Source organism: Ursus maritimus, unplaced genomic scaffold, assembly GCF_017311325.1.
Source record: "Ursus maritimus isolate PB19 unplaced genomic scaffold, ASM1731132v1 scaffold_13, whole genome shotgun sequence".
NCBI lineage: Eukaryota > Metazoa > Chordata > Mammalia > Carnivora > Ursidae > Ursus > Ursus maritimus.
Window position 1 is genome coordinate 55,667,382 of NW_024423675.1, and position 14,357 is coordinate 55,681,738.

The 14,357-nt window shown below is 41.4% G+C and overlaps 1 protein-coding gene across 7 annotated transcripts in view; it reads left to right on the forward strand.

Moving 5' to 3' along the window:
* The window catches only part of CCDC170 (coiled-coil domain containing 170), a 102,122-nt gene that overhangs the window by 32,932 nt on the left and 54,833 nt on the right, over positions 1-14,357 (forward strand). For 3 of the 7 annotated variants that reach the window (XM_040627967.1, XM_008694990.2, XM_008694991.2), the window contains exons 3-5: positions 4,443-4,571; positions 5,946-6,202; positions 10,254-10,398. In XM_040627967.1, coding sequence (XP_040483901.1) covers positions 4,443-4,571; positions 5,946-6,202; positions 10,254-10,398 — 531 coding nt within the window. Of the gene's footprint in view, positions 1-3,585; positions 4,572-5,945; positions 6,203-10,253; positions 10,399-14,357 lie in introns of those variants that run through there. The other 4 variants (XM_008694994.2, XM_008694993.2, XM_008694987.2 and 1 more) reach the window with 4 other exon arrangements.

A 14,357-nucleotide genomic window follows, 5' to 3' on the forward strand; every position in this document is an offset into this window, starting at 1 on the left:
TACAGTTACCGTTTTAAACTCACGGCTAGAACAAAAAATACAAACCTTCCCAATGATCCGACCAAACAAAGCAAAGTAAACAGATGTGTGGTGAAAGATTTTGGAAGAGCGATCAAAACAGGAAGCATCACATAAGATAATGCAGCAGAGCTAAGGCCAAGTTCATCCATCACGCGAATAGGTGTGAATGTCGCTGAGACATCAAGATTGGGAAAAAAATTTTTAGGATTGATCGCAATGCCAAACAAACCCAGCTGTATTACATAAGAGATATCAAAAACAAAGGGATCCAGGAAGGTTGAAGATAAAAATACGAAACAGAGGTATATGTAGTCAGATGCAAACAAAACGAAATCAGGGATTACGGTCTCAATATGAGAAAAGACTGGATTCAAAGCAGAAGGCAGTAAGCGAGCACCTTAGGACGCTACCCGGTACAACTCCCCATGAAGATAAAATTCTGAACCTTTGCACCAAGTCAAACAGCACCAGCCCCTAAACCAAGAAAACAAGCGGCACAGAGGGATAGAGATTTACAGCAGTGATGGTTGGTTAAACTCACCTCTCAGCTCATGACAGAGTAAAGGACAGAAATGAGGCTTGGCTAGAAGTGTCCAATTAAAATAAAGAGTAAGGGAGAACTAACTGATAGATGTTGGACTCCAAGCCCCGAAGACAGAGAATTCACCTTCTTTTCAGGTACCTGTAAGACATTCATAAAACTGAGCGTTCACGAAAACCTCAATAAATTCCCTGAAGTAGAAATAACCGGAGACAAGGATGATGGGGAAAATAGATAATGGCTCGTAGAGCAAAGGGACTGCCCAGTCTGAATAGATCCAGTGCCGAGTGGACACTGGTCCAGCACTGGACTGCACCTGTGAGCATCAGCCCGGAATGCAGACAGTGTGCTCTGAGCACGGTGAAGTAGTAGTCCATGACAAACCCGAAAATAAAGAGCCGTAGCAACAACACAGCTCTTAACTCAGGTGAAAGAGGAATTCCAAACCAAGCCAGAGTTATCTAGGACATAGTCCGAACACTTCAGAGAGATCTGGTGGGTGGCTGAAGGGCTAAGACGGAAGAGCTTAGTCATAAAGAAATACGTTCATGTATTCTTTCAGCTTTTGGATTGTCTTTCCTTGTCCCTATAACCTTCTCCTGCTGCTGTCATTCATTTCTTCCCAGTCAGGCTACCTCGGAGCGTCTTGAAGGAATGGATTTCTGTGCACACTCTGGAGCCCTCTCGGCGTAGACGGTCTAGTGCTAAGGGTTCTCTCTCTATATAATTATTTTCTCTTCCTATATGTCTATAGAAAGAAATTTATGGTAAGGAATTGGTTTGTGCAGAATGGAGGCTGAGAATCCCAAGGTCTGCAACCAGCAAGCCGGAGACCCGGGAGAGCTAATGGTGTGAGTTGCTGTCGGAGTCTGAGTCCAAAGGCAGGGGAAGACTGACGTCCCGGCTCCAAGACACGCCTGGCAGAGAGAGAGCAAATTCTTCCTTGGATACTCAGCCTGTTGTTCTATTCAAGCCTTCAGGGGATTGGATGAGACCCACCCACACCCGGCAGGGCAATCTGCTTTACTCAGTCTCCCATTTCAAATGCTGATCTCACCAGGAACACACTCAGACACACCCAGAATAGTGTTCAACCAAATATCTGGACACTCTGTGGCCCAGTCAACCTGACACATAAAATTAATCATCACAGCTACTAAGAGACACAGAAGAATCCCGAACAACTGGGAAAAAAAGGGATCTTTGTGGGAAGACTTGGTATTTAAAAGATGTCAGTTCTCAGTTTATTTGTAAACTTAACACAATCCCAATAAAAATACGAACAGGATTTTTGGGAAGTTGATAAGCGGATTCTAAATTTCATATGGCGGAACGCACAAGTGAGAATAGTCAGGAATATTCTGAAAAAGAAGCCCTAACTGGCACTACCATATATGAATGAGCTCAGAGCTGCCTTTCAAGCCACTTTTTCAATTGCTCGTTTCTCAGCCTCACTGCCTTTGCTCAGATCTTTGACCACACAGCATGTTCCTGCCACAGGACCCTTGCTCAGACTTTTGGCTATTTGAATGATGTATGTTGAGCCTGCTTCATTACCTCTTGCCTATTTAATACCTACTCAGTCATCAGTTCCTTAGGAAAATCTTTCCTCCTCAAGTCTCTGATCCTAAGTCACTTTCCTTTGTTTTCTCCTTTTTTTCTTTTTTGCATGCATTTCAGTTTGTAACTATGTAATCATTAGTGTGGTTGTCTGATAAACGCTCTTTTTCTTAGTAGGGTGTAAGCTCAGTGCCTGACCTTAAGTAAGTTTCCAATAAATATTTGTTGATGAATAATCTCCAGTCTGCTGGATTTTGAAGGGTGATTTAGACCCAACAACTGTCTTCTAAACTCAGAATCGGGAGTCTGTCTAATGTGGGCCCTGTCCTGGTGTCCGTAGTAATGAGATCTTAGTGTGTTGTTTCTTTCACCCATGCACATCTGAAGATGTAAATGATTTTTGGTAGTGTGCTGCTTTCGATTGTAACCTCCTAAAATGAAGGGCCATATCTGAACTGTCCTGTGTGGCTTTTATTATTATGTCCAAAGGACACTACTTTTTCATAAGAAGGAGCTATAACATTATAGAATGGTTACATCATTTCCTGAAAATGATGCTAGCCATTGAAAGAAATAATCATAGCTATTGAAGAACTCATTTTCCTAATGAATTTTATAAAATGATGTGCCATACAGGGGCGCCTGGGGTTCAGTCGGTTATGTGTCTGACTCTTGATTGCAGCTGAGGTCACGATCTCAGGGTCGTGAGATTGAACCCCGAGTCAGGCTCCGCGCTCAGTGTGGAGTCTACTTGAGATTCTCTCTCTCCCTCTCCTTCTGCCGCTCCCCCTGCTTGCTCTCTCTCTCTCTTAAATAAATAAACACATGAAATCTTTAAAAACATCAAACAAAATGATATTCCATACACACTCTACTTCCTACCTCTCATAAGTGACCAAAGTCCTTACGTGGCCTATTTTAGGAAATCTTGCTGTGGTTAGGGTGGGGAAGTCACTTCTGAATATAAAGTGAGGCTGAACAGGATGTGGTTCTCTCATTAGATGTAGTTAAACGTCTTATGCTTTCTCCCCAGGAGCACATACCTACCATCTTCTTGGATGTGTTGTGATTGGCAAACACGGGCTGTTACTAGGCGCATGAAGGTTTTGTTTGGCGTTTTGTGCATCGAAACGCACTAGTCATGACAACGCTTGTTATAAAGTTAAGGGCTTTGAGATGACTTTTGCATTCATGAGTATTTCCAAACAGTAGTCTTTGGCAGTTCAGTAGCTGGGCAGCCGTAAACCAGTTTTCCTAGTGTGTCCCCTGAGGCCTCGTAGATAATTCCAGGAAACCCTCCTTTATGTGACCTCTTTCATATTCCTTCAAAAATGAATGGCTTTCCTGTGTGTCTTTCACAAAGACCACAGGCCTTGGAAACTTCACAGAGGTAGGCATAGCTATCTGTCCAAGCTCAGGAATAATTCTTGAAAGAGGCAGGCCTCATGGCATAAGGAACAGAACCAGAGGTTGCAGACTGTGACCCACAGGCCAAACCCATCCAATTTGCTCTGCAGATGTGTTTATTTGGATCATATGGTGTTTCTTCTTTAAACGTTGAAATTAGTTGCCAAGTTGCAAACACTGGGAATTTTCACTTTAAAAGGTTCAGATATACGGCTTGTCTTGAAAAATTGGAAAAATTTGGCCTCGCTGGGATCCACATTTCTGCGTTGGCCGCCGTCCGTGGAGCTGAGAGCAGTTGCGGGTGGGTGGATGGGGCGAGGACCCTCAGGCACCGCCCCACTGTTGCCGGTGTCCTGCATTCATCTGTGTGTCACCTTCATGACCCCAAGATGGGCTATGAGATTGAGAATAAATGCTATAGTGAATGATTAGGAAGGAGACAGCCTTTTGCCTTCAACTCGCACGATCTCTTTAGTAAACAAGTGACGCTTTATTCAAAAGTTGAGGTAAGTAGGTAATTTTTGTAGTCTGGAAACAGAAGGACAATGAAAACTGCCTCTTGGCTGTGGACCTTGTCACACTACGTCTCTTCTGACAGTTCTGTGGGGACTCTATCAGTTCTGGTCAGAGGTCAGGTAGCATTTGAGTTGGATGGAAGGAAGCTCTCTGAACTGGCAAAGGCCAGTTCTTAAATGGCTTCTTGGGAGAGCACATCATTTGTTCCTGGGCTGGCTCCCGCCTCCTTCTGAATTTCTAGAGTGAAATGGTCTGGATGAGACGCATTCTGGGCAGCATTTTCAAGACACCGGGACTACAAAGAATGCTCTGTGTTTCATCTTGCTTTGTACAGCTGCACAGAAAAGATTGTTTAAAACTCTTCTTTATATTTTGTCTTTTGGGGGACTGCTGTCAGGAAATTTATGACCGTCCCTTGGAAGTCCCGGTCACTCGGGAGCAATTAAACCACTATCGGAATGTGGCCGAAAACGCTCGAAGTGAACTGGCGGCAACTTTGGTCAAATTTGAGTGCTCTCAGTCTGAGGTAAGACGACGCATTTTCGTGACTGAAAAATGGGCTGTTTTAGCTACTTAGAGAGTGAAGCAGAGTGTAGAGGTGATGAGAACTAGGACGGGAGGACACAGCTTTGCACCTTTTGGCAAGGGTGATACTTATTCCTCCTGTGCGCCTACCCCCCTGTTGCAGAGAATTCCTGAAAGGTTATGCATTTGCTGTGATGCAAAGGGAGGTGACACTGGCTGGTTCCTAGATGTCAGAGGAGCTTCACAGCCGAGAGACCTGGGGGCACCTGATGACTTGGGTTGAAGCTGCCTTGGCGTTGGGGCCTTTTTAGCCTCTTCCTGAATAAGTACCTTTAACGTGGCTAGCTTGCAATCTGGAGGTCTTAGAATGGAATGCTGGATCCCTCCCTACTGCTCATTCTGATTGGCTGGGGGAAATTCTAGGACGATGATTGGGATCCATCTTCCCTCTGGGCTGGGTCAGGTTTATTGTAGAGTTTCTGAGAGAGTCTCTCTAGATCCATTCTGCTCACAGCCTGGTGGCCCTGAGGGGTCCTAGGCTTGCCTGTGAGATAACTAGCCTTTTTGCTGGGCTGCCAGGAATCCACTGAGAAACGATTTAATACCATGTGTATGTGTGTGTGTGTGTGTGTGTGTGTGTGTGTGTGTGTGTGTGTGAAAAATAGTATGCATGTGTACTCATAGTTCCAAAGGAGTACATGCATTCATAAAGTTTTCTTATAGGGTGGACCTGACATCTTAATAGGGCACATGTGTTGTTCAGTTTCTTGATGCCGCAGAATTCATAAAAATTAAAATGTTTCTTTTGTATAAATCCTATAAGGATTTTCCTTTTCTTCCGCATTTTCCCCAGAAATTTGAATATTATTATTATTATTTTATTATTAATGTATTTTTATTGCCCACAATAAGGATCCAGAAGGCAAGTGGGAGAAATACAGTGACATATCAAATAGTCTGTATCTACTTAGGAATAAGTTGTGGCCATGAAATTACAAATATCTTAGCTTGTAAGTTTCTTGTGTCATTGTCAGCAGCAATAATAGCAATGCAGATTTAGAAAATGAGTTACCACTGAAAAATATTTTATGGCTTTTTGCAAAATACACCACAAATGTCTCTTGAGTGACACTAAATCACCCTGAGACATTGCTCAATTGCTCAGTTTCGAAAGAGATAGGATATGAAGTCCATCGTTTAGGCATAAGTTCCCATCTGGTGATGTAGATACAAATACGAAAGAAAGAAAGGAAAGTTGGATTAAGTCGTGAACAAAAGAGTGAGATTTGAAATTATGGTTTTGGGTTTCTTACAAGTACTCCACACTTACGCCACTGAACTCTTTTTCCTCCTTTTTACGGCTTTTCCACGTTAGCTTCGAGACCTCCGATCCAAGATGCTTTCGAAAGAGGCCTTCTGTCAAGAGTTGAAAGCTGAAATGGAGAATTACAAAGAAAATAATGCTAGAAAATCATCTCTCCTCACCTCCCTGAGAGACAGAGTTCAGGAGCTGGAAGAAGAATCCGCAGCACTTACCGCTTCTAAAATTAGAGCCGAAATCACAGCTCACACCGCAACCAAGGAGAACCAGGAGTTAAAGAAGAAAGTTGCAGAACTAGATGAGAACGTACAGTAAGGATGTTTCAATATATTCCGTAGTCATTCGTGTTAAAATCCTAGTTCTTGATAGCAGGATATGCCCTTGAAGGTATTGGCATGTTGTTCCCTTATTTGGCCCTGAAACTCAATTTGAAAGAAAAAAATACTGAACCTCAAATATCTTTGGAGTCTTGAAAATTTTTCTCAAACTCATTTGCAAATGTTACCAGGAATCTTAACAAGCAAGGCATTGTCCTAAGCATGCTTACGTCAGATTGATTAGGGCTGCGGAGGCTCATATACAGAATTTGGAAGATTTTCTGTAAGTACAGGCTTAACCGGAGGGGGTGGAGTGGCACACAGAGGGAGGTGTTTCTTCAAAAGCTAGCTGTAAAAATACGCTGGAAGCCCAGACCACTTCAGACCACCCCGAACACTCCTTATTAGGTTTTATTGCCCGTTTATGCAGAAAATTCGCGAAATCTGGGTTTTCCACACTTAGTTCTGGCAAAACGTAATTATTGAGACAAAACTGGGAACTAGTTGTTCCAAAAGTATACTTTAAAAATTCTACGTGTAATAACTTAAATAACTTTAATAATAAGATACTTGATATTTACTTTACTTATTCCATCTTAAAAAAAAAAAAACCCGACACCTCCAACTCTTGTCCTCTTTTTCTCCCCCCACTTACAGCAAAACTCCTTAAAATGTTTGTATAGACTCACTGTCTCCAGTTCTTCTCCTCTATTCTCTGTTGGGTCTCCTCCACTGAAACCACTCACTGTGGTGACCAGTGACCACACATTGCAGATGAAATGGTCAGTCTTTATCTCACTTGACCTACCAGTATATCAGGCACAGTTGGTCTCATTCCCTGAACCACCTTCTTCTGGCTGCCAGGACACTACACATGCCTGCTTTGTATCTTTCCTTTCTAGCTGCCTTGCCATAATCTCTTTTGTTTTGCCCGTCTCATCTCATTGACTTCCAAAGACTGGAGTGCCCTGGCGCTTGGTCCTTGAATCTCTTCTCGTTTCTATCTAAATTCAGTCTCTCGGTGATCTCATGACTTTAAATATGATCTACGTGCTAGTGATGCCCACATTTCTGTGTCTAGCCTGGTTCTCTTCTCAGACTTCAAAAAAGACCCACTTATTTTTACTACCTACTAGGCATTGTCACATGGATGTCCAATGGGCATCTCACACTTAACATGACCAAAACAGAGCTCCTGCTGTTCCCACAGAACCCTCCTATTCCTTTCCTCATCTCTAGTGATAATTCCATTCCGCTAGTCCATCAGGTCAACAGTCTTGGTCATCATCCTTGGTCCCCTTGTTCTTTCACACTCTGCGTCTGATCCTTCAACAAGTCCTCTCATCTTTACCTTCAGAATCAATCTACTCTTTGACCACTTCCCATTGCTACCCTCAGTTCCACTAATCTGATTCAAGGGGTTACCATTTCTCTCTGGGATTTTTGCAGTAGCCTCCGAAGTGATTTTCCTACTGCTGCCTGTGCGCCTCGCAGCCAGACTGATTCTGTAAAAACATGAATTAGATCTTATTGGTCCTCTGCTCAGAGGCCTGCAGTGACTTCTCTTCTCTCTCAGTGTAAAGACAAAGAATATTCTATGACCTAGAAGGCTCATCCTGACCTGGTTTTGCTTCCATTCTCTCTTATTCTATCCGTTGCAGCTCACTGGCTTCTTTGCTGTCCTTCAAACTTAACAGGTGTGTTCCTGCCTCAGGACTTTTGCACTTGCTAATCCCTTGGCCTGGAAAGCTCTTCCCCCAGATATTGCATAGCTGCCCCTCTGCTCCCTTTAGGTCTTCACTCAGAAGTCGCTTTCTCAGTTAGGGCTTCCACGAGTGACTACATCTAAAATTTTACTCTGCTCCCCCTCAAATATTTTTTCCTACCTTTCCTGCTTAATTTTTTCTCTCCAGCTTTTTGTTTTTATAACAGTGTACATTTAGCATACATTGATTTTGATTACTGTCCATCTTCCCGACTAGAATGTAAGCTCCATAAGGGCAAGGATGTTCATCTGTTGTGTTCACTACTGTATCTGTAGTACCTTTAATTGGGCTTGGTGCATAGTGAGTATCCAGTAAATATTTACTAAATAAATGAGTAATACAAATGATATGTACTAACTAAAAAAAACTTTTTTAAAATCTAGAAAATTGCCAAAAATATTAAAATTACTCAAGACCTTATGATTCCTGAAAAGCTATACTTCAAATTTTGGTGAACAGATTTTCAGGTAGTTGACATCATGTAATGAATTATTATTTTTTTTTACTGACTAATATATTACAAACATATATTTTTAAAGATTTTATTTATTTATTTAATTTATTTATGGATCTGGAGCTGGGGGAGAGGGATATGGAGAGAGAGAATCTCAAGCAGGCTCTGCGCTGATCATGACCTGAGCCGCCAAAATCAAGAGTTGGGCACTTAACCAGCTGAGCCACTCAGGGGCCCCTGTGTTGTAGATATTTTAAAAGTCATTCATTATATCATCTTTTTTTTTTTTTTTAAGATTTATTTATTTATTTATTTATTTATTTATTTGACGGAGACAGCCAGCGAGAGAGGGAACACAAGCAGGGGGAGTGGGAGAGGAAGAAGCAGGCTCCCAGCGGAGAAGCCTGATGTGGGGCTTGATCCCAGAATGCCAGGATCACGCCCTGAGCTGAAGGCAGACGCTTAACGACTGCGCTACCCAGGCGCCCCCATTATATCATCTTTAATAGCCCATGGTACTCATTGCCTGAAATATCATAATTTACTTACTAGTTCTTTTTGTTATTTTCTGTAGACACTCAGGTTAGTTCCACTCAAAAAAATTATTATAAACCAAGTGTATTCATGTGTATTCATATTTTCACATTTATGTGATTATGTCCTTAGGGTAGATTCCTAGAACTTTGTTGGGTCCAAGTGAAATGCAAACAGAAGTGGGAATAGTTTGAAGTCTTGGAGTGAGTGGGTGGAATCATGCACGTAAATCAGTCCATCTGCATCATAGCATTAACCGTGCTTTTCATGAGTCAGACAGACTGAATAAATTTTACCTTTTATATGCTGAAAATAAGAACTTAGAGATATATTGATGTCAGTCTTTTATTGTTATACATTTTTCTAAATAGAAATATGATATGCTTTTGAGTGTATGCAATTACATGCTTTGTTAATCTTTGAATAGAGGGAAAGAATTTGCAGTAAACACTCAACATGGTAAAAAGGGAAAGCAATAATCATGTTTATTATCTAGGGTACTGAAAAAATGATACCAAATTACTGAAATGATTCTAATTTGCCTTTAAAGTATGTCTATTTTTTGATGATCTCTTAGTCTCTAACAGTTAAAGCATTAGAAATAGACCATGCTATTTCAGCAAACCTATCTGAGATTTGAAATGAAATATTCATAGCAGAGCATAATCAACAGATTTTCCTTGACTGGCCCATTTCAATACTCTTTAAATACTCTGGGTGTATGAAAACTAATAATGGTCTTTGCTGGTGATTGAACATCTCTCTCTTCTAGAGGGGGAACGTCCCCTGCTCCTGATATATTTTTTATTATAGTTATGCTTGACCATGAACCAGGGTATGCCTTAAGTAACCCTTGTAGATCACTGCATAATGTCTGAAAATAAAACAAAGGATGATATGCTAGAAGAAATACAGCAGCACTGTCCTTCTTCCTCCTGAGGACCCAGCAGAGACCCATGACTATATACATCCATTGTGATCTAGAGATTTACCACCACTTTGCAGATCGTAAACAGTTGAGGACAAGAGGCAGAGAGTCTGTCTCCTTTGCTGTTACTAGATCTAAGACGCCATGAAGATTTCTGTACATTTCTGCTAAGTGTAGGTGCCTGGCTTTGACTTTTCTCCTTCCCTTTCAGGGCTAGGATGACAATGATGTGCTCTGTGTCTGGGAAACTGTGTTGGCGATGAAAGTGATGATTGGATCAGAGAACTTAAGTTCTGAACTTTGTTTGATGAATGATCTCTTCTATGGTGTTACAACTTGACTTATGTGTGATTTGCCCTATAGAAAGTGTCTAAAGGAAAATGAAGAGAATAAGAACCAAGTCTCAAAGAATTGCAGGAAACATGAGGAATTTCTAGCTCAACTTGGTGACTGCTTAGATCCAGAGAAGAAGAATGAAAAGGCATCAGATGAAGATTTAATTCTAAAGGTATATGCACATGAAAAAGACGATAAACGTAGCGGTCATTCTAACATATGCCGTGAACGGAAGTGCTGTGGTTGAGTCTGGGGGTGTCAGGAGAATGGGGCAGTAGCCCAAGTATAGCATTACTTGACTGTGTGATCCGGGACAAACGTTATCACCTCTCTGAGCTCAATTTCAAAATCCTTTCTAACATTATTTGGGATTAATTACTCTCCAGAAGAGATTAATTGTTTTGTCTAAAATATATTTGGGATACCAAATACAATTAATTATTCATCTTAACAATGTGTTTTAGGGAGTTTTTTTTGTTTTAATTACAGACAGAAGCACACACACACGCTACCCAAACCAAAATCAGCTGTGTCATTTTTGGGATACTTACTGAGTATAAGGTTAAGATTGGTTCTGAAGTACTTTTTAATTTTCCATTGAAATCAAATAATAAAGGTTCTACTTTAATGGTAGGTTGACAGTAAGATAGAAATTAGTTATAGCCAGTGAATAATTCACTTGGCACATAGTGGTTCATTAGGGGACCTGACAGTGTTGGAGCTCTCACCATATCTTTGCTCACTTCACACCTTTCGTATTCTTGCTTCCTGACAGATCTCCTTGCAGCCAATCTTTTTTATTAAAATTGAGGTGTAATTGACATGCAACATTGTATTAGTTTCAGGGGTACAGCGTAATGATTTGACACTTGATACACTGTGAAATGATCACCATAGTAAGTCTGGTCACCATCTGTCACCATGAAAAGTTACAAAAAATTTATTACTTTCTTCTTGGGAGGAGAACTTTCAAGATGTGCTTTTCTGGCAACTTTCAAATGTGTACTAGGACACTATTGACTATAGTCGCCATGCTGCACACCACATCTCCATCACTTATTCATTTCACAGCTGGAAGTCTATACCCCCCAAGCCCCTCCCCACTGGCAACAACCACTCTGTTCTCCATATTCATGAGTTTTTGTTTTGTTGGCTCATTTGTTTTTTAGATTCCACATATAAGTGAAAGCATAGAGTATTTTTCTCTCTCTTGACTTATTTCACTTAGCATAATACTCTCAAAGTCCATCCATGTTGTCACAAATGGCAAAGTTTCATTCTCTCTTTTTTTTTTTTTAGAGAGAGAGAGTGTAAGGGCGGGAGGGGCAGAGGGAGAGAGAATCTTATGCAGGTTCCATGCCCAGCATGGAGGCCAACGTGGGGCTCGATCTCACAACACAGAGATCATGACCTGAGCCAAAATCAAGAGTCGGACGCTTAACTAATTGAGCCACCCAGGCGCCCCATTTCAGTCTCTTTTATGGCTGAGTAGTATTGCAGCAGTATTTATATAGTATTGCAGTAGTATTTATATACACACACACACACACACACACACACTACAGTATAGCAGTATTTATATATAAATTATAGATAATTTATAATATAGTAAATAATAAATTATAGATAATTAAAGATATTATAGCTAATAATATAATAATGAATTATAGATAATATATGTATATCTTTAGTGATGGACACTTAGGTTGTTTCCATAGCTTGGTTATTGTAAATAATCCTTCAATGAACATATGGGTGCATATATCTTTTCTTTTTTTATTATATTTATTCATTTGAGAGAGAGAGAGAGGGAGGGAGAGGGAGCATGAGTGGGGGGAGGAGCAGAGGGAGAGGGACAAGCAGACTCCCTGCTGAGCAGGAACCCCTCCCCCGCCCCCATGCAGGGCTCCATCTCACGACCCTGAGATCATGATCTGAGCTGAAATCAAGAGTTGGATGCTTAATGGCTGAGTCACCCAGGCACTCTGCATGTATCTTTTCTAAATAGTGTTTTTATTTTCTTGGGATAAATACTCAGAAGTGGAATTGCTGGATCATATGGTAATTCTATTTTAAATTTTTTGAGGAGCCTCCATACTGTTTTCCACAGTGGCTGCACCAGTTTATATTCCCACCCACAGTGCACAAGGGTTCCTCTTTTGCCACATCCTCTCCAATAGTTGCTTTTTATCTTTTTGATATTAACCATTCTGATGGATGTAAACTGAAACCTCATGTGGTTTTGATTTGTATTTCCTGGATGATGAATGATGTTGAACATCTTCTCATGTGTCTGTTTACCATCTGTATGTCATCTTTGGAAAAATGGCTATTCAGGTCCTCTGCCCATTTTTTTTTAAAGATTTTATTATTTATTTGAGAGAGAGAGAGAAAGAAAGAGCGAGCGTACACGCACACACGAGCAGGGGGGAGAGGTAGATGGAGAGGGAGAGGCAGACTCTCCACTGAACAGGAAACCTGATGCGGGGCTCGATCCCAGGACCCTGGGATCATGACCTGAGCCAAAGGCAGATGCTAAACTCACTGAGCCACCCAAGCACCCCTGCCCATTTTTTAAAATTGGATTTTATTTCCTATATGAGTTCTCTCTATATTTTGGATATTAACCCCTTGTCAGGTATATGATTTGCAAATATTTCCTTCCCATTCCGTAGGCTGCCTTTTCATCTTGTTGATGGTTTTCTTGGCCATGCAGAGGCTTTTCAGTTTGGTGTAGTCTCACTTGTTTATTTTTGCTTTTGTTGCCTTTGCTTTTGGAGTCAGATCCAAAAAAAATATTGCCAAGACTGATGTCAAGGAGCTCACCGCCTGTGTTTTCTTCCAGGAATTTTATGGTTTCAGGTCTTATATTCAGGTCTTTAATACATTTTGAGTTCATTTTTGTGTGTGCTATAAGATTGTAGTCTAGTTTTATTCTTTTTCATGTCGCTGTCCAGTTTTCTCAACATCACTTCTTAAAGAGACTGTCCTTTCCCTATTGTATATTTGTGCCTCCTTGGTTGTAAATTAATTGACCACATACGCGTGGGTTTACTTCCGGGCTCTCTATCCCATTCTGTGGATCTATGTGTCTGTTTTTATGTTGTTACCATACTGTTTTGATGACTATAGCTCTGTAATATCGTTTGGAATCAGGGAACATGATGCCTCCAGTTTTGTTCTTCTTTCTCGAGATTGTTTTGTCTGTTGAGGCTCTTTTGTGGTTCCATATAAACATAATTGTTGTTCCATGTCTCTGAAAGATGCCATTGGGATTTTGACAGGATTGCATTGAATCTATAGATTGCTTTGAGTAATACGGATATTTTAACAGTATTAACTCTCCCAGTCCATGAGCACAGAATATCTTTCCATTTATTTGTGTCTTCTTCAGTTTCTTTCATTAATCCATGCAGCCATTCTTAAAGGCCCCATCTCAGAGTTTGATTAGTAAGCTTCCCAGCTGTGCTTCCGGGAAGCTGCAAAATCATTTCAGTTACCTTCAGGAAGTGTGCCATTTCACTGACGGTATTGATAGCTCAGGCCTGATAGCCTCGAGGATGTGGTCTCCTCCTCCTCGCTGTTGCACACCCGTGACCGGGAGCCTGGCTGTGAAAGTCCCCAGTGCAATGTAGCTTGGGCGGTTGTTTTTAAAGCCAAGTGATGGGGAAAAAAAAAAGAGAATGAAGAACCTTCTTCTTTCATGACACCCTTTCCCCCCATCAGAGACTAGCTCCAGGTGCTAATCTGGAAGTTGATACTGTATTAATTATGCCTTATTATCTTCTGTATTTCAAATGCTTTGACATCTGAGGCCTTGCTGACCCAGGAGAGACTGACTCAGAGGGTTAGCCAATTCCTGTAAACGACTCTCCTGGGAGCATGGCTTTCACAGGCAAACCAGCTGCTCCCACATCCCAGCCATTTTCTGTATCAGGCTCTGGGCCACGGCCCGCCTTCCCTCATCACCACAGCGCTAGGTACCAGACAGCTAGGGACAGCCCTGACACGCCTCAGATGACTCAAACTAGCCAGTCCCGAACCTGCGTACCTCGCCTTGCTCACTCCCTCCTGTGGAAACCACAATAAAGACTCTTGCCTCTGTTTTCCTTTGCTGTCCGTGTTTCCTGA